Source organism: Nycticebus coucang, chromosome 14 (genome assembly GCF_027406575.1).
Source record: "Nycticebus coucang isolate mNycCou1 chromosome 14, mNycCou1.pri, whole genome shotgun sequence".
In the NCBI taxonomy this organism is placed as follows: domain Eukaryota; kingdom Metazoa; phylum Chordata; class Mammalia; order Primates; family Lorisidae; genus Nycticebus; species Nycticebus coucang.
The window spans coordinates 65,802,137-65,822,941 of NC_069793.1; the positions used below are offsets into that span (position 1 = coordinate 65,802,137).

General features: G+C 40.7%; 1 protein-coding gene across 2 annotated transcripts in view; it reads right to left on the reverse strand.

The window, feature by feature from the left end:
- Positions 1-20,805, reverse strand: part of FCHSD2 (FCH and double SH3 domains 2) — a 312,393-nt gene that overhangs the window by 17,919 nt on the left and 273,669 nt on the right. For both annotated transcript variants that reach the window (XM_053561344.1, XM_053561345.1), the window contains exon 13: positions 12,585-12,746. In XM_053561344.1, coding sequence (XP_053417319.1) covers positions 12,585-12,746 — 162 coding nt within the window. The remainder of the gene's footprint in view (positions 1-12,584; positions 12,747-20,805) is intronic.

Sequence of the window (20,805 nt, forward strand, 5' to 3'; positions counted from 1 at the left end):
TATAGCCCCAAAGTATAAGAGTAGGAATGTGGCATATTGTTGTAAGGGTTCTATTCCTATTAGCTATTGTTGTTAATTTTTTGTGCCTAATTTATAAATTAAACTTTATCTTTTTTTTTTTTTGTAGAGACAGAGTCTCACTGTACCGCCCTCGGGTAGAGTGCCATGACGTCACATGGCTCACAGCAACCTCTAACTCCTGGGTTTACGTGATTCTCTTGCCCCAGCCTCCAGAGCAGCTGGGACTACAGGCGCCTGCCACAATGCCCGGCTATTTTTTTTTTGTTGCAGTTTGGCCAGGGCTGGGTTTGAACCCGCAACCCTTGGCATATGGGGTCGGCACTCTACTCACTGAGCCACAGGTGCTGCACCAAATTAAACTTTATCATAGATCTGTATGTACAGGAAAAAACAATATATATGTGGTCTGATACTATCCCTGGTTTCAGGCATCCATTGATGGTCTTGAAATATATCCCCAATAGATTACGGGGGACTACTGTAACAAGAAGAGAGATGCCTAGAGAGAACTTGGGAAATCTGCAGAGAGTTCCCTTAGTCTTCAGCTGATATTGATCAGTGCATGCATGTTAAGAAACTATCCAAAGCCAGAGACAGAACCACCAAAACAGATTTGAAACAATAATTCTCAGAGCTCACACAGGTTTGAGAATAACACCTGCTTCCTCCTAAAAGAGGAGAAAATCTCATAAGGCACAGGGCATCAAATAGAGCACTCAGAAGATCAGCAAACACTGAAGACTTAGCAACACTATTAACTAACTTGACTTTATTGATACTTACAGAAAATAACCTTTAACAATAGAAGAATATACATTCAAGTACACATGGAACATATACTGTATACTGAATCACAAAACAAGTCTCAGGCTGGGCGCAGTGGCTCATGCCTATAATCCTAGCACTCTGGGAGGCTGAGGCAGGTGGATTGCTTGAGCTCAGGAGTTTGAGAACAGCCTGAGCAAGAGCAAGACCCTGTCTCTACTAAAAATAGAAAAATTTGCCGAGCCTGATGGTAGACGCCTGTAGTCCCAGCTACTCAGAAGGCTGGGACAAGAGGATTGCTTGAGCCTTGGAGTTTGATATGCTGTGAGCTCTAATGACACCACCACACTCTACCCAGGGCGACAGAGTGAAACTCTGCTTAAAAAAAAATTGTTTATTATAGAGTATTATTTAGAATAGTGAAAATCTGGAGGCAATCTAAATATTGAACTTGGAATAGTTAAGTGAATTATGGTGCGCCTTCCTGATAAAACACTGTATGGACACTAAGAGAATCACAAAGATCATCTAGCAATGTGGTAGGTTATATGAAAAAATGTACAAAGTTAAGTTTATTATGATAAATATGTTAAGAAAGAATAGCAGAAAGAGGAATACATATCAAAACATCATGTGGTACACTGTAAATACATATAAGTTTTACATGTCAATTTAGAAACAAATAAATGAATAAAAAGGGAAAGAAATGTACCAAATTGCTAACTGTGCTATTATCAGGATGGAGCTATTAATTTTTTTTCTGTTTTTTATTTTATTTTATTTTATTTTTTGTAGAGACAGAGTTTCACCTGATCGCCCTCGGTAGAGTGTCGTGGCCTCACACAGCTCACAGCAACCTCCAACTCCTTGGGCTTAGGCGATTCTCTTGACTCAGCCTCCCAAGTAGCTGGGACTACAGGCGCCCGCCACAACGCCCGGCTACTTTTTCTATTTTTTAATAATCTAGTCATATAACTTTTTCTATTGTCAAATTAATATAATTTTAAAATTTAGGTTGTCAACTGGGTATGGGTTTTAAATAAGAGAAGTAGGACAATAAGAGAAGGCAGTGTGAACAACAGCAGGCTGCTGGCTAATCATGGAAGGTGCAGTGGGCCGTGGCTATTCCTCAACTGAAAAACTGTATCAGTGGACTGCTCTCCTTTTGAGAAAAATGTTGCCATTATACAGGGATTTTTTTCTTTTTTACTACTCAAACATATATTCTGTACCACAGCATGATAGAGGGCAAAGAGTCAATAATACACAAGTAATATAGTTTCTCCTTTATTTTATAAAGTGAATGTTTAAAAAACATTTATCTTGGGCGGCGCCTGTGGCTCAAGGAGTAGGGCACCGGTCCCATATGCCGGAGGTGGTGGGTTCAAACCCAGCCCTGGCCAAAAACAAAACAAAACAAAACATTTATCTTCTATAAGGTACTTTTCAGTTATCATGTTAATGTTTAACAGTAGTATTAGTCATGTTTTCCAGATGACTAATGCTTTTGTTGGCATCTATAATGGAAGAAATAATTTGGTCCCCAGAATGTGTACGCTGCTTCCTGTTCCTCAGCCAGTTAGCTGCAGTGTGAAGAGATATAACCTCTTCTAAATTATTTCAGCACTTTTACCTAAAAGCAGATTAAATAAATATTGGGTCCTTAGTAAGATATGTTGCGCCTACATCTCCAATTATTTATATTGTTAGATCGTCCATAAAACAATCTCTTGGGTCAAAAACACAGCTTTTTAAAATAAAGCTGTTATTTCAAAAACAAAACAAAACAGGCTCTTAAGACTAACTAGAGGCTCAGTGCCCGTAGCTCAGTGAGTAGGGCGCCAGCCACATACACTGAAGGTGGCGGGTTCAAGCCCTGCCTGGGCCTGCTAGACAACGACAACTGCAACCAAAAAAATGGCTGGGCATTGTGGCAGGCGCCTGTAGTCCCAGCTACTCAGGAGGCTGAGGCAACAGAACAGCTTGTGCCCAAGAGTTTGAGGTTGTTGTGAACTCTCACGCCACAGCACTCTACCGAGGGCAACATGGTGACTCTTGTCTCAAAAAAAAAGAAAAAAAAAAAAAAAAAAAACCAACTAGAGGGGGAAAAAAGTGGGATGCAACTGTAAAATGCTTCCTTCACAGAGGATGTGATATGTCCCTAAATGAGCAAATGTCTTTGGCTAAGTCTCAAAAATACCCAATTTATCCAACACTTAATATGTGCCACTGTAGTAAGCAGGTGTGAAGGAAGGGAATGAATAAGACATGCTGACACTTACTACACTACAGTGGCACATACTAACTTTCCACTGTATCCATAATTCCTCTTAAAAATGCTTGTGCAGTTCGGATGTAAGGTATCTTGCTAGAGAAATTGGCCAAAGTTTTAAAACATTCCTGGAAGTTTTGTGAATTTTTTCACAAAGCATTCTGACTTTCTAATGGGAATACACTTGCACGTTTGAAAAGGAGAATATGTGGGTATATATTTTAAGAAAAAACAATCTATTGAAGGTTTATTTTTATTTTTATTTTATTTATATCATTATTAATGATAATCTAGTGGGGGGAAAGCATATATCACCTATTTGACTTTGGGATTAGAAGAGCTTGCCCTGCTTTCCTTAGAACAGAATTGCTCTGTATCATGGAATATCTCTTCCTGTTGCATCTTTTAAACATCATGATTCCAATCTACTTCAAGTTGGTCTGTCATAGAATATTTGATGACAGCAAATTCCAGGCATAATCTTTTATTTATTTATTTATTTATTTTTTTTATTGTTGGGGATTCATTGAGGGTACAATAAGCCAGGTTACACTGATTGCAATTGTTAGGTAAAGTCCCTCTTGCAATCATGTCTTGCCCCCATAAAGTGTGACACACACCAAGGCCCCACCCACCTCCCTCCTTCCCTCTTTCTGTTTCCCCCCCCCATAACCATAATTGTCATTAATTGTCCTCATATCAAAATTGAGTACATAGGATTCATGCTTCTCCATTCTTGTGATGCTTTACTAAGAATAATATCTTCCACGTCCATCCAGGTTAATACGAAGGATGTAAAGTCTCCATTTTTTTTAAGGGCTGAATAGTATTCCATGGTATACATATACCACAGCTTGTTAATCCATTCCTGGGTTGGTGGGCATTTAGGCTGTTTCCACATTTTGGCGACTGTAAATTGAGCTGCAATAAACAGTCTAGTACAAGTGTCCTTATGATAAAAGGATTTCTTTCCTTCTGGGTAGATGCCCAGTAATGGGATTGCAGGATCAAATGGGAGGTCTAGCTTGAGTGCTTTGAGGATTCTCCATACTTCCTTCCAGAAAGGTTGTACTAGTTTGCAGTCCCACCAGCAGTGTAAAAGTGTTCCCTTCTCTCCACATCCACGCCAGCATCTGCAGTTTTGAGATTTTGTGATGTGGGCCATTCTCACTGGGGTTAGATGATATCTCAGGGTTGTTTTGATTTGCATTTCTCTAATATATAGAGATGATGAACATTTTTTCATGTGTTTGTTAGCCATTCGTCTGTCGTCTTTAGAGAAAGTTCTATTCATGTCTCTTGCCCATTGATATAAGGGATTGTTGGCTTTTTTCATGTGGATTAATTTGAGTTCTCTATAGATCCTAGTTATCAAGCTTTTGTCTGATTGAAAATATGCAAATATCCTTTCCCATTGTGTAGGTTGTCTCTTTGCTTTGGTTATTGTCTCCTTAGCTGTACAGAAGCTTTTCAGTTTAATGAAGTCCCATTTGTTTATTTTTGTTGTTGTTGCAATTGCCATGGCAGTCTTCTTCATGAAGTCTTTCCCCAGGCCAATATCTTCCAGTGTTTTTCCTATGCTTTCTTGGAGGATTTTTATTGTTTCATGCCTTAAGTTTAAGTCCTTTATCCATCTTGAATGAATTTTTGTGAGTGGGGAAAGGTGTGGGTCCAGTTTCAGTCTTTTACATGTAGACATCCAGTTCTCCCAACACCATTTATTGAATAGGGAGTCTTTCCCCCAAGGTATGTTCTTGTTAGGTTTATCAAAGATTAGGTGGTTGTAAGATGTTAGTTTCATTTCTTGGTTTTCCATTCGATTCCAAGTGTCTATGTCTCTGTTTTTGTGCCAGTACCATGCTGTCTTGAGCACTATGGCTTTGTAGTATAGACTAAAATCTGGTATGCTGATGCCCCCAGCTTTATTTTTATTACAGAGAACTGCCTTAGCTATACGGGGTTTTTTCCAGTTCCATACAAAACGCAGAATCATTTTTTCCAAATCTTGAAAGTATGATGTTGGTATTTTGATAGGAATGGCATTGAATAGGTAGATTGCTTTGGGAAGTATGGACATTTTAACAATGTTGATTCTTCCCATCCATGAGCATGGTATGTTCTTCCATTTGTTAATATCCTCTGCTATTTCCTTTCTGAGGATTTCATAGTTTTCTTTATACAGGTCCTTCACCTCCTTCGTTAGGTATATTCCTAGGTATTTCATTTTCTTTGAGACTATGGTGAAGGGAGTTGTGTCCTTAATTAGCTTCTCATCTTGACTGTTATTGGTGTACACAAAGGCTACTGACTTGTGGACATTGATTTTATATCCTGAAACATTACTGTATTTTTTGATGACTTCTATGAGTCTTGTGGTTGAGTCTTTGGGGTTCTCTAAGTATAAGATCATGTCGTCAGCAAAGAGGGAGAGTTTGACCTCCTCTGCTCCCATTTGGATTCCCTTTATTTCCTTGTCTTGCCTAATTGTATTGGCTAGAACTTCCAGCACTATGTTGAATAGTAAAGGTGACAGAGGACAACCTTGTCTGGTTCCAGTTCTAAGAGGAAAAGCTTTCAGTTTTACTCCATTCAGTAAAATATTGGCTGTGGGTTTGTCATAGATAGCTTCAATCAGTTTTAGAAATGTGCCACCTATGCCTATACTCTTCAGAGTTCTAATTAGAAAAGGATGCTGGATTTTATCAAATGCTTTTTCTGCATCTATTGAGAGGATCATGTGATCTTTATTTTTGCCTCTGTTAATATGGTGGATAACGTTTATAGACTTGCGTATGTTAAACCAGCCTTGCATCCCTGGGATGAAGCCTACTTGATCATGATGAATGACTTTTTTGATGATAAGCTGTAATCTATTGGCTAGGATTTTGTTGAGAATTTTTGCGTCTATGTTCATGAGTGAGATTGGTCTGAAATTCTCCTTTTTGTTTGGGTCTTTTCCTGGTTTTGGTATCAGGGTGATGTTTGCTTCATAGAATGTGTTGGGGAAGATTCCTTCTTCCTCAATTTTTTGGAATAATTTCTGCAGTACAGGAATAAGCTCTTCCTTGAAGGTTTGATAGAATTCTGGAGTGAAGCCATCTGGACCAGGGCATTTTTTGGTTGGAAGCTTTTTTATTGTTTCTTTGATCTCAGTGCTTGAAATTTGTCTGTTCAGGAGCTCTATTTCTTCCTGGCTGAGTCTAGCGAGAGGGTGTGATTCCAAATATTGATCCATTTCCTTCACATTGTCAAATTTCTGGGCATAGAGTTTCTGGTAGTATTCAGAGATGATCTCTTGTATCTCTGTGGGATCAGTTGTTATTTCCCCTTTATCATTTCTGATTGAGGTTACTAGAGATTTTACTTTTCTATTCCTGGTTAGTCTGGCCAATGGTTTATCTATTTTATTTATTTTTTCAAAAAACCAACTCCTTGTTTCATTAATTTTCTGAATGATTCTTTTGTTTTCAATTTTATTGATCTCTGATTTGATTTTGGATATTTCTTTTCTTCTACTGAGTTTAGGCTTAGATTGTTCTTCTTTTTCCAATTCCATAAGATCTCTTGTGAGATTGTTGATGTGCTCTCTTTCAGTTTTTCGAATGTAGGCATCTAAAGCGATGAATTTTCCTCTCAAAACTGCTTTTGCAGTATCCCACAGGTTTTGGTAGCTTGTGTCTTCATTGTTGTTATGCTCAAGGAAGTTAATGATTTCCTGTTTTATTTCTTCCTTCACCCATCTGTTATTCAACAGAAGATTGTTTAGTTTCCATGCCTTTGGGTGGGGTCGAGCATTTTTGTTAGAGTTGAGTTCCACCTTTAGTGCCTTATGGTCTGAGAAGATACAAGGTAAAATTTCAATTCTTTTGATTCTGTTGATATTTGTTTTGTGTCCCAGGATATGATCAATTTTGGAGAATGTTCCATGGGGTGATGAGAAGAATGTATATTCTTTATCTTTGGGATGGAGTGTTCTATATGCGTCTATCAAGCACAGTTGTTCTAGAGTCTCATTTAAGTCTCTTATATCCTTGTTTAATTTCTGTTTAGAGGATCTGTCCAGCTCTGTAAGAGGAGTGTTAAAGTCCCCTGTTATGATGGTATTATCAGATATCATATTGCTCAGACTGAGTAAGGTCTGCTTCAAGAATCTGGGAGCATTTAAATTGGGTGCATAAATATTTAGAATTGAAATGTCTTCTTGTTGTATTTTTCCCTTGACCAATATAAAGTGACCATCTTTGTCTTTTTTGACTTTAGTTGCTTTAAATCCACATGTGTCTGAAAATAAGATTGCAACTCCTCTTTTCTTCTGAATTCCATTTGCCTGAAAAATTGTCTTCCAACCCTTGACTCGGAGCTTTAATTTGTCTTTTGAAGCCAGGTGTGTTTCTTGCAGACAGCAAATGGATGGCTTGTGTTTTTTAATCCAGTCAACCAATCTATGTCTCTTCAGTGGGGAATTCAAGCCATTAACATTTATTGAGATAATTGACAAGTGTGGTAGTATTCTATTCATCTTATTTTGTGAGAGTCCATTGCTTAGTTTTATCTTTTGCATCAGTGTGGAGGTTAGGTTCTGTCCTTTAATTTCTGAGTTCTTACTTTGCTGCTGATCCATTGTGGTGGTCAGTGTGCAGAACAGGTTGAAGTATTTCCTATAGAGCTGGTCTTGTTGTGGCGAACTTCCTCAATGTTTGTATATCCGTAAATGATTTGATTTCTCCGTCAATTTTGAAGCTTAGCTTAGCAGGGTACAGAATTCTGGGCTGAAAATTGTTCTGTTTAAGTAGATTAAAGGTAGATGACCATTGTCTTCTTGCTTGGAAAGTTTCATTAGAGAAGTCTGCGGTCAATCTGATGGATTTGCCCCTGTAGGTCAACTGGCGCTTACTCCTGGCAGCTTGCAGAATCTTTTCTTTGGTCTTGACTTTGGACAGGTTCATCACAATGTGTCTTGGAGAAGCTCGGTTAGAGTTGAGGCGACCTGGGGTCCGATATCCCTCTGAAAGCAGTGTGTCAGAATCTTTGGTGATATTTGGGAAATTTTCTTTTATAATATTCTCTAGTATGGCTTCCATTCCTCTGGGGCATTCTTCTTCCCCTTCTGGAATTCCTATAACTCGTATGTTGGAACGCTTCATAAAGTCCCATAATTCTGACAGTGAACGTTCTGCTTTCTCTCTCTTCTTTTCTGCCTCTTTTACTATCTGAGTTATCTGAAAAACTTTGTCTTCTACCTCTGAAATTCTTTCTTCTGCATGGTCTAACCTGTTGCTGATACTTTCCATTGCATCTTTAAGTTCCCTGATTGACTGTTTCATTTCCTTCAGCTCTGCTATATCCTTTTTATATTCTTCATATCGTTCATCTCTTATTTGATTCTGTTTTTGAATTTCCTTTTGGTTATTTTCCACTTTATTAACAGTTTCCTTCATTGTTTCCATCATTTCCTTCATTGTTTTCAACATGTGTATTCTAAATTCCCTTTCTGTCATTCCTAACATTTCTGTATAGGTGGAATCCTCTGCAGTAGCTACCTCATGGTCCCTTGGCGGGGTAGTTCTGGACTGGTTCTTCATGTTGCCTGGAGTTTTCTGCTGATTCTTCCTCATGGGTGATTTCTTTTATCTGTTTACTTGCCCTAATTTTCCTTTCAATTCCTCTTGCTGTTTAAGTTCTTGTGCCTGTGGACTAAGGGTTACAGGACCAGAAGGGTGAGAAGGTTTAAGAGCAAAAAAGCGATGAAAGAAATGAGGACCAAGTGATAAGAAAAAAAAAAAAAATGAAAAAAAAGAAAAATAGAGAAAGGAGAGTGGTTGGGTGAAAGGAATATTGACAAAAAGAAGAGAGGCACAGAAAGAGGGAGACAGAGCAATATAGGTGTACAGTAGGGTACTTTGATACAACCTTAAAAAAAAAAAACACCTTCTGGGGGTGCCCAGTGGGGTGGTTCCCTTGAGGTCAGCAGCTCTTTGCTAACCTGATCAGACACAGTACCCCACCTCCACCAAGTAGAGAGGAAAGACAAAAATGCTATAAATCAAACCAAAACAAGCAAACAGAAAACTTTACGGGATAAAATTGGCTGGAAAAACCAAATAATAGTGGTAGAAACACTAACAAAAATGAAGTTCTGATTATTGAAATAGGCAGCAATGGGAAATTATAATTAAACTAGAAAAATTGAGAAAGAAAAAGGATGTGTATGGAAAAGGTTGAACTTAAAAAACAAAACAACAATCAACAACATCAAAATAAACAAAAAAAACAACCAAACCAAAAAAAAAACCAAACAAACAAACAAAAAAAAACATACACGCAACCAAAAACAAAGCAGTATGTATATGGAATTGAATATTGTCTGGGCAACACGTGGTCTTCTGGGGTATGAGATGTTAATCACAGTTCTGATACGACTGGAGGCTGCTAGTTTCTCGAACCCCAGCAGGTAGACACCCTAAATCTCTCTTCAGCCCACTTAAAAGGCACTTTGAACTTGTTCACTTACTGAGCAGAAGCTTTCTCAGGGAAGTGCTTGTTGCTGGAATCACTGCTGAAGTGGCCATCCACTTACCCTGTGTGTCAAAACTGGTCTCCCTCTGCCCCCGAGGGTTAGGGCTGCAAGGCGGCTCAGACCCCGCCCTTAGGCTACTTGGTCGCTGGGTTACCAGCTCCCACCCAATTCCAGCTCTGCGACCCTGAGGGCGGAGCTTGCCAGGGCAGATCGCTCACAATGTCTGCCTGTGACCCAGAGCCAAACTGTATTAGCTCCGTCTGGCTCAACGGCTCAGACTGGGGCCCTAGACAAAGGCCAAAGTTCTCCGCACTACCGCTCAGGCTCTCCCCAAGGCAGTTCAGCTGAGTGCCAAGTCCAAAGACACCAAAACAGTTCACAGGTAAGGCCTTTCTGGTTTGCAGTCTCGCTGCTACTGAACTTACAGTTGCGGGCGGGTTTAGGCGGATTGAACACACGCGACCACTTGCCGGTTTTCCACTGTTTTAGTCCTCCTCTTGGGGTCCAGAAGTCTCTCGCTGACTCCTTGTATCCTCTCAGGGGTGATGATAGGCAGATCCCACCAGCCAGAGATGCCTGGAGTCCTATATCCCCAGACTCACGGTGCCCAGATGCAAGGAAGCTGTTACTCGGCTGCCATCTTGCTCCACCCTCTCCAGGCATAATCTTGCTTTTGGCTTCTATGGCACCACGGATTTCAACCAATCAAACGCATGATTTTCCTTGGGGTAGCACCTTTTCTAATCAAATCTACTGAGCAGGCACATAGCACCTGACTGCTTACTTCCTGGACAAATTGGAGATGAACAAGATTTGGTCTGTCTTCTCAAAGAGCTTACAAGATGGGAGAGCAGACAGACCTTAGTAACACAAGGCCTACCATGACTGGGCTACTATGTAGCAAACTAGAAATTGCTTACTTGTAACCAACACTCCTTGGAAAATGTCATTTTTCTCAGGTTTCTGAGTGAAAGTTAGGTTAGATGACTCTAAGGTCCCCTCCAACTCCAAATTTCATGATTCTTTGAAATGCAATCATAAAAACTTAGCATCAGGTAGAATAGGGAAGAAAGTTTGCCCCATGAAGGAAATGTCATTTGAGATAATCCTTAAAGTTTAACAGAAAATAAAGAAGCATTTTTTTTTTTTTTTTTTTTGAGACAGAGCCTCAAGCTGTTGCCCTGGGTAGAATGCTGTGTTTGCCCTGGGTAGAATGCTGTGGCATCACAGCTCACAGCAACTTCCAACTCCTGGGCTCAAGCGATTCTCCTCCCTCCACCTCCCAAGTAGCTGGGACTGCAGGCGCCCGCCACAACGCCCAGCTATTTTTTGGTTGCAGCCGTCATTGTTGTTTGGCGGGCTAGGGCTGGATTCGAACCCCCCAGCTCAGGTGTATGTGGCTGGTGCCTTAGCTGCTTGAGCGACAGGTGCGAGCCAATAAAGAAGCATTTTTAAAAGGAATTATGGATACAGCGGAAAGTTGGGAGATTAGAGTTTTAGGTTTTAGTCTGGCACTGTTCCACCCACCTATCCATCTGCTCATTTCTTCCTCAACAAATATTTATTAACTCTCTACTATGTGCCAGGCACTTTGCTGTGCAGAGCAGTGAACAAGGCAATATGACAATTACATTCTAAAGAGAAAGACAATAAACAAAAGAAAGCAATAAAGAAGACAAGTTCAAAATGTAATAAATACTATTAATAGAGACAAGGTAGGGAGGCGGCAGCAGGAATTACTTTAGTTTAACTATTTATGTATCACATATTCGCCTACATAATATCAGGCAAAATACCAAACTTTTCTGGGACTCAGATCTTCAACATAAAAAACCAAGGTTGAATTAGATGACATTAAAGTAGAAAGAGCCCTAGATTTGAAGTAAAACTTCAGCTGCATCCTGGCCTTGTCTGCATCTCTTCCCTGTCAGGAAGCAGAATGTGAAAGCTACTGGGAACTGAAGTCACTTTCAGACTAAGCCCACATACTAAGAGTGTTCCTTTCACTTTTAAGATTTTGTACAACTCTCTGGATGTTAATTTTCATTTACCCTACAGAAGACCTCTGAGAACTTCAGAAATACTAGATTAAGTTTTCTATTCTACTACTTCCAGACAAGAAGCATATATATATATATATACACACACACACACACACACACACACATACATACATACATACATACATATATATTTTTGAGACAGAGTTTCACTTTGTCACCCTCGGTAGAGTGCCATGGCATCATAGCTCACAGCAACCTCAGACTCCTGGGGTCAAGTGATTCTCTTGCCTCCGCTTCCTGAGTAGCTGAGACTACAGGTGTCTGCCACAACGCCTGGCTACTTTTAGAGGTGGGGTCTCGCTCCAGCTGGGGCTGGTACTGGCCTTGGCCTCCCAGATTATAGGCATGAGCCACCACGTCCTACTTAAGAAGCATATTTACTCCATGAATGGGATAATGCGTTTGGAAAACAGGCATTGATAACCCAATTGGTGATAATACATTTTTTTTTGATACACATTAAAAAAGCAGCACATAGTTTTTTCCTCTCTCATTTCCTGCAATAAGTTTAAGTCAATTAGTACTAGAGTAAAGGAAAAAAAAGTCCCAAACACCAGCAAAGTTTTTTTTTTTTTTTTTTGTAGAGACAGAGTCTCACTTTATTGCCCTGGGTAGAGTGCCGTGGCATCACACAGCTCACAGCAACCTCCAACTCCTGGGCTTAAGCGATTCTCTTGCCTCAGCCTCCCGAGTAGCTGGGACTACAGGCACCCGCCACAATGCCTGGCTTTTTTTTTTTTTTGGTTGCAGTTCAGCGGGGGCCGGGTTTGAACCCACCACCCTCGGTATATGGGGCCGGCGCCCTACCGACTGAGGCACAGGCGCCGCTCACCAGCAAAGTATTTTATAAAAAAAATTTTGGCTATTATTAAGTTTGGCTACAGAGTCAAAGAATAGAATTCATCAGTGAAAGTCAGCTTATCATATCCAAGAAATTAAACTGTACCGAGTGTAAAGTGCCATTACTGGTCACTACAGGAGGGCGGGCCCATCGCTCATTCTCTAGTTCTTCCATTACTTGGTTCATGGCGCTCTTTAGCCATGTGTCCACAGAAACACCAATCTGCTTTAGCAGGTCCAGCCGGGCTTCAGCTTTCAACTTAATTATCTAAGAGAATCAAGAAAATGGTCAGAAATCAAGGCATTTTTATAAGTTAACAGTTATTTCTGATTTATTAATTAGAACAGTCTTCATATTCACCAGTTGATTCTTCCTTGACATACATGCTAATTTTTCATTTGGGGAAGCAAAGAGAGGAGGAAGGGGAGGAAGAGGGAAAAGAGAAAGAGAGAGACAGAACAGGAACACAAGAAGAGGAATCTGGGCCTGACAAGGGCAAATATCATACCTGAATGTTGGTAAGAGCACAATATTGATAACATATTAAATATAACTTATGAATAGAAGAGATTAATGTGCTATAAAGTCTGCTTTCTTTTCCTTTTCAAGCTATGCCTCAGAACGTCCTGATAGCCATCATTTTCTATAGTTTTCTTTTCTTTTCGTGACAGAGCCTTACTATGTGGGCTCTCGGTAGAGTGCCGTAGTATCACAGCTCACAGCAACCTCAAACTCTTGGGCTTAAGCAATTCTTTTGCCTCAGCCTTCCAAGTAGCTGGGACTACAGGCACCCACCATAACACTCGGCTATTTTTGTTGTTGTTGTTGTAGCTGTCATTGTTGTTTGGCAGGCCCAGGCCAGGTTTGAACCTGCCAGCTCCAGTGTATGTGGCCAGCTCCCTATCCTCTGAGCTACAGGTGCTGAGTCCATTTTCTGTAGCTTTTTAACTCATCTCCTGGACTTTTTCTTCTCCTCTATAACCTTTTAGTCTGTGAAAGACTCATCATGTCACTCCCCAGCTTAAAAACTTCTATTATTGCCAGGTGTCGTGGCTCACACCTGTAATCCCAGCACTCTGGGAGGCCGAGGTGGTGGACTGCCTGAGCTCACAAGTTCAAGACCAGCCTGAGCTAGAGTGAGACTCCATCTCTAAAAATGGGTGTTGTGGCGGGTGCCTATACTCCTAGCTACTCGGAAGACTGAGGCAAGAGAATCGCTTGAGCCCAAAAGTTAGAGGTTGCTGTGAGCTATGACACCAGACCACCCCACAGGGGGTAACAAAGTGAGACTCTGCCTCAAAAAAATAAAAATAAATGAACAAAAACTTCTATTGTCTCTGACTGCCTATTAAATAATTAACAAATTCTTCATTTGGAATAAAGCATCTTTCACAATTTGGCTAAATTACATCCTTCTACCACTACATACCCTATGCTCCCACACCACTGTCCTACTCACCGTTCCTCCAATAGATCAGGTGCTCGCACGCCTCTGTTCATGCCCGTTCCTCTGTGTACAGTGCCTTGTCATTCCTTTTTGATGCCTGATAACTCTTATCTTTTGAGGGTCAGTTCAAATGTTATCCTTTCTACAAAGATTTTCCTAAGTATTCCTCCTCCTTCTTTAGGCAGTTAATCACTTCTCCAGCTGAGCGTGAGTTGCCTTTTGATCTTTCTCCTGCCAGCCATGGGAGCCAAGGTCTTAAAAATAGTGATTTCTTTCTTTCTTTTTTTTTTTTGACACAGAGTCTCACTTTGTTGCCCTGGGTAGAGTGCCATGGTGTCACAGCTCACAGCCACCTCAAACTCTTGGACTTAAGCAATTCTCCTGCCTCAGCCTCCCGAGTAGCTGGGACTATAGGTGCCCACAATGCCTAGCTTTTCTGTTTGTTTTTTTTTTTTAGTAAATTTAACATGTACCCTTGTAAAATGCAACATAGGTGTGGTCCCACCAATTACCCTCCTTCACCCATCCTCTGTCCCTCCCCTCCCTTTTCCCTTTCCCCATATTCTTGGGCTATATTTGGGTTATAGCTTTCATATGAATGCTATAAATTGGTTTCATAGTAGGGCTGAGTACATTGGATACTTTTCTTCCATTCTTGAGATACTTTGCTAAGAAGAATATGTTCCAGCTCCATCCATGTAAACCTGAAAGAGGTTAAGTCTCCATCTTTCTTTAAGGCTGCATAATATTCCATGGTGTACATATACTACAATTTATTAATCTATTCATGGGACAATGGGTACTTGGGCTTCTTCCATGACTTAGCAATTATGAATTGGGCTGCAACAAACATTCTGGTGCAAATATCTTTGTTATAATGTGATTTTTGGTCTTCTGGATATATACCTAGTAGAGGAATTGAAGGATCAAATAGCAGGTCTATTTTCAGATCCCTAAGTGATCTCCAAACATCTTTCCAAAAGAAATGTATTAATTTGCATTCCCATTAGCAGTGTAGAAGTGTTCTCTTTTCTCCACATCCATGCCAACATCTCTGGTTTTGGGATTTTGTGATGTGGACTAATCTTACTAGGGTTAGGTGATTATCTCAAAGTAGTTTTGATTTGCATTTCTCTGATGATTAAGGATGATGAGCATTTTGTCATGTGTCTGTAGGCCGTGCACCTGTCTTCTTCAGAGAAGTTTCTCTTCAAGTCCCTTGCCCACTCTGAGATGGGATCACTTGTTCTTTTCTTGCTAATACATTTGAGTTCTCTGTGGATTCTGGTTATTAAACCTTTGTCGGAGACATAACCTGCATATCTTCTCCCATTCTGAGGGCTGTCTGTTTGCTTTACTTACTGCATTTTTGGCTGTGCAAGAGCTTTTTTGTTTGATCAAATCCCAGTAATGTATTTTTGGTGTTGCTTCAATTGCCCAGGGGGCTTGTGGGGATGGGGTGTCTTCCTCGTAAAATATTTGCCCAGGCTGATTTCTTCATTAGTTTCCCCTGCACTTTCTTCTAGTATTTTTATAGTTTCATGTCTTAAGTTTAAATCTTTAATCCAGTGAGAGTCTATCTTAGTTAATGATGAAAGGTGTGGGTCCAGTTTCAGTCTTCTACAGGTTGCCAGCTAATTCATCCAGCACCATTTGTTAAATAGGGAGTCTTTTCCCACCTCAATGTTTTTAATTGGCTTATCCAAGATCAAATAATGGTAAGTAGCTGGGTTCATCTCTTGGTTCTCCATTCTGTTCCATACATCTACCTCTCTGTTTTTGTGCCAGTACTATGCAGTTTTTATCACTATCGATTTATCCTATGATCTGAGGTCTGGTAGTGTGATTCCTTCTGCTTTGTTTTTATTTCTGAGTTATGTATTGGCTATTTGAGATTTTTTCTGATTCCAAAACGAAGTATTATTTTTTTGAGCTATTTAAAGTATGACAGTGGAGCTTTAATAGTGATTGCATTAAAATTGTATATTGCTCAATTGCAATCAGTGTAACTGGCTTATTGTACCCTCAATGAATCCCCAACAATAAAAAAAAAAAAAAATTGTATATTGCTTTCGGTAATATGGACATTTTAACAATGTTGATTCTTCCCAGCCATGAGCATGGTATGTTTTTCCATTTATTAACATCTTCAGCTATATCTTTTCTTAGAGTTTCATAGTTCTCTTTATAGAGATCTTTCACGTCCTTTGTTAGGTAAACTCCCAAATATTTCATCTTCTTTGGCACTATTGTGAACGGAATAGAGTCCTTGACTGTTTTTTCGGCTTGACTACTGTTGGTATATATAAAGGCTACAGATTTATGAGTGTTGATTTTATAACCTGAGATGCTGCTGTATTCCTTGATCACTTCTAAGAGTTTTATAGTAGAATCCCTGGTGTTTTCTAGATACACAATCATATCATCTATGAAGAGTGAAAGTTTGATCTCCTCTGACCCTATATGGATACCCTGGATAGCCTTTTCTTGCCTAATTGTGATGGCTAAGGCTGCTATTAGAGCAGTTGAGACAATGGGCAAGGTTTTTTTTTTTTTTTTTTTGAGACAGTCTCTCACTTTGTTGTCCTCAGTAGAGGGCCGTAGTGTCACAGCTCACAGTAATCTCAAACTCTTGGGCTTAAGTGATTCTCCTGCCTCAGCTTTCTGAGTAGCTGGGACTACAGGTGCCCGCCACAGTGCCCTGGCTATTTTTTTTTTTTTTTTTGAGACAGAGTCTCACTTTGTCGTCCTTGGTAGAGTGCTGAGGCATCACAGCTCACAGCAACCTCCAGCTCTTGGGCTTAGGCGATTCTCTTGCCTCAGCCTCCCGAGTCCGGCTATTTTTTGGTTGTAGTTGTTATTGTTGTTTGGCAGGCCCAGGCTGGATTCAAATCCACCAGCTCCAGTGTATGTGGCTGGTGCTCTAGCCGCTGAGCCTAAAAATAGGTGATTTCTAACAGATCACCTAGAAATAGGTGTTTTCTAACAAATTCATATTTCCAGTTCATCTAAAGTGACTGCTGTACTTTCACTGGCTTCCAGGAATCTACTGCTATCACCCTTCCTGGTTTTTCTCCCATCTCACTGGCTAATCCTTCCCTGCCCATCTCTTACTCTAAGAGTATCCTCATGACTCAGTTCTTAGATTCACCCACTCAGGCCAGGTGTGGTGGCTCACCCCTGTAATCCTAGCCCTCTGGGAGGCTAAGGCAGGTAGATTGCTTGAGCTCAGGAGTTCAAAACCAGCCTGAGCAAGAGGGAGACCCTATCTCTACTAAAAACAGAAAAATTAGCTGGGATTGTGGCAGGTGCCTGTAGTCCCAACTACTTGGGAGGCTGAGGCAGGAAGATCTCTTGAGCCCAGGAGTTTGAGTTTGCTGTGAGCTAGGGTAATGCCATGGTACTCTAGCCTGGGCAACAGAGTAAGAGTCTGTCTCAAAAATGAAAAGACAGTCAATCAGAATTGAATCCCACTGGATGTCTGGGGTCCTTACCTCCCTGCTGAACTCAGATGTTCCTACCCCTTTGCCCTCCTGATTCCTGCATCTGAACATGCCTAATAGGCATCTCAAATGTAACATGTCCAGAGCAACTCTTTTTTTTAAATTTTAAAATATTAAGGGGTCTCGGTGCCTGTAGCTCAGCGGCTAGGACACCAGCCACATACACCGAAGCTGGTGGGTTTGAGTCCAGCCTGGGCCTGCCAAACAAGAATGATAACTACAACCAAAAAATAGCCAGGTGTTGTGGCACCTGTAGTCCCAGCTACTTGGGAGGCTGAGGCAAGAGAATTGCTTAAGCCCAAGAGTTTGAGGTTGCTGTGAGCTGTGATGCCACAGCACTCTACCCAGGGCAACAGCTTGAGACTCTGTCTTAAAAAAAAAAAAAAAAAAAAAAAAATATATATATATATATATATATATGTTAAGGGGGTACAAATGTTTTTGTTATATAGATAACTTTTGTAATGTTTGAGTGAGAGCTATTAGTGTGGCCATTACATGAGTAGTATTAACTGTACCCATTGGTTTGCCCTGCCCCTCTTCCCTCTCTTTGGGACTCCCAGACAAATAAGTACACTCACTGAACCCTCTGGAACACAATTTTGACCACCCTCTGGATTCTCTGCTTGAGGAATTCATATCAAAGACAAATCTGTGCTCTGACTTGCTTTACTGGGGTTTCAATGCTGAATTAATTTTGTTACCCTAAGTTTTTTTTTTTTTTTCTGAGACAGAGTGTCAATATGTCACCCTTGGTAGAGTACCATGGCATCACAGCTCACAGCAACCTCCAACTCTTGGGCTTAAGCGATTCTCTTGCCTCAGCTTCTCAAGTAGCTGGGACTACAGGCGCTGGCCACAATGCCTGGCTATTTTTTTGTTGCAGTTGTCACTGCTGTTTAGCTGGCCTGGGCAAACCCAGCAAAATAAATGCATGGTAAACATCCAGAATTGTGACAGATACTGGATCAAATCATTGTTGATTTTGTTGTAAAGTTTGGGGTAAGACATTGTATTGTGAGAATTTTACTTTATATTTTTGTTTTAAACTAGCAAACATTGTCTAGTTTAGCACATTCATGGAAATAATAGGTCATTCAGTCTAAATGAAGACTCTGTGTGACTACAACCTATTACTGGGAATGGGAGAAGCATTTGGTGGAGTTAGTGTACCAGACTGTGACACCATGGATAGAGACTGGACATGGAAAATATGAGAACTGGAAAATACAAGGAATATCCTTCAAAAAACTTCTGAGACTTGTCTCAAAATAATTACTCCTGTTCTACCAAGGTCTTCAACCAAACTGTGGAGAAACAAACAGGAAAACCTTTTCTACCATAGGCCCGTGTTTCTCAAACTAGGCAAGGGCTTGCCAGTAGTACTTGGCCAGCACATAGCGTAGTAGTTTAGCTATGACTCTGAATTCAGAGAGGAAAATAGCTATTTGTTGCAGACCCAGCCCTCTTCACCTTGAAAGCTGTGGATCAGAGTTTGACAGGAGTGAAGTGGAGGTGGGAGAGGTGGGGTTTCTCTAGACCAGACAGATGGTAAGCCTGTTCTGATTCAGATTACTTCCATGGGGCTGTGCCAAAAACATGCTCATATTCCCCATGCTTGTCTACACTGCCTCTCTCCTTACCCCATGACCACTGAAGCACTTCCTCAAAACCTCTAGAGTCTCGAAGAGGTGTTTCAAAATCACCAGTTTAGATTAATCCTCAACCAATGCAAGAATTCCTCATATAGAGTCCTTGACAGATGCTTGTCCAGATCTTCTCACACACTTAATAGTGCTGCACTATGTCTTGGGTGTTTAGTCTGAGAAGATCTGACTGGTACAAAGCATTTGCCGGTACAAAACTCACACCTGCTTCCTTCCTACTTTCATCTTTTGGTCCAATTTCTGCCTCTTGAAGTTGCAGAGCATAAATCTGTTCTATCCCTCTTTCTCTGACTAGTCAAAAACAACTCATCTGCCACTACCCATCTTAAGTCTTCTCTTCTGTGTTAACTGCTCTGACAACCCCTTCCGCAGTCACTTCTGTGTCTTCCGGGTTCCTTACATGTAAGACCACTCCCTGGCACTTATACTTCACTATCTTAGTTATCTTTGGCATTCTTTATGCCTTCCTAATGTACTGTAACACACCAATCTCGTTCAACTTTTATAAAAAAGTTGTGAGCTGTTTTTCAGTTGCTATGGACCCCAAGGTTGAAGATCACATAACCGAAGCATGTTCAGATATACCAAGCATGTACCAACAGCTGGAACTTAAGTGCTCAGACCCAGGAGCTGGGAATAAATTAAGAAGTGAACACTGCATGGCAGGATCCAGGATCAAATGAGAACAAGCACTGGGCTACTCACTGGCAAGATCCTATCAGATCAGACCTCATTACCCTCTGACTATAAAACCAGCTTAACTCCCTCGTTTGGAAAGACACAGCTTTGGGAACTATCCCCAGTATGTTCTTTGTGACAAGTAACTCCCCCACCCCCTTGTTATAACTGACTTGCCTGCTGGGTCTACTGACCCAATATCCACCAAGCAAATGAACCCCTTCATTTAGAAGGTAACATTTACAAGAACATAATCTCTCAAGGGCTGTCAGTCTCGTTCTTTTTAATATTCTTTTTACCTCCATATTGCTTCACCATTTTGCAGCTAAGTAGATAAACATGTCCTCCATGAAGTAGCCCTAATCACAATGAGTTTATTTACTTTCTACCATATTTCCTTATAAAAATTCTCTGCTCTAATCAAAGTATACCCTGTCTTCCCCATTTGCTAATACTTTCTTGTTTCCCATCTCAACCTCCTCCCCCTTGGGCAGGGAGTATTAGCCTTGGGTACATGAATACTAGACATTTCTACAAAATGTACTATTTTTTTTTTTTTTGTAGAGACAGAGTCTCACTTTATGGCCCTTGGTAGAGTGCCATGGCCTCACACAGCTCACAGCAACCTCCAACTCCTGGGCTTAAGCGATTCTCTTGCCTCAGCCTCCCGAGTAGCTACAGATACTGAAAATTAGTATCTTCATTGTGACTTCTTTTGTTAATTAATATTTCATGATTGTAAACTCTTCACTACAGGCACCCGCCACAACGCCCGGCTATTTTTTGTTTGCAGTTTGGTCGGGGCCGGGTTTGAACCCGCCACCCTGAGTATTTGGGGCTGGCGCCCTACCGACTGAGCCACAGGCGCCACCCTGTTTCACAACTTTCAATCCTCAAAAGGTCCCACAACTCCAAAAACGATTGATTAAAATCCATTAGTATAGTTTTTTTCCCTCTCTGCTTAACCAATTTTTTCCATTCCTAAAAGCCCAGCTCATGCCCCTAGGCCCATGGAACCTTCCAGGTAGATT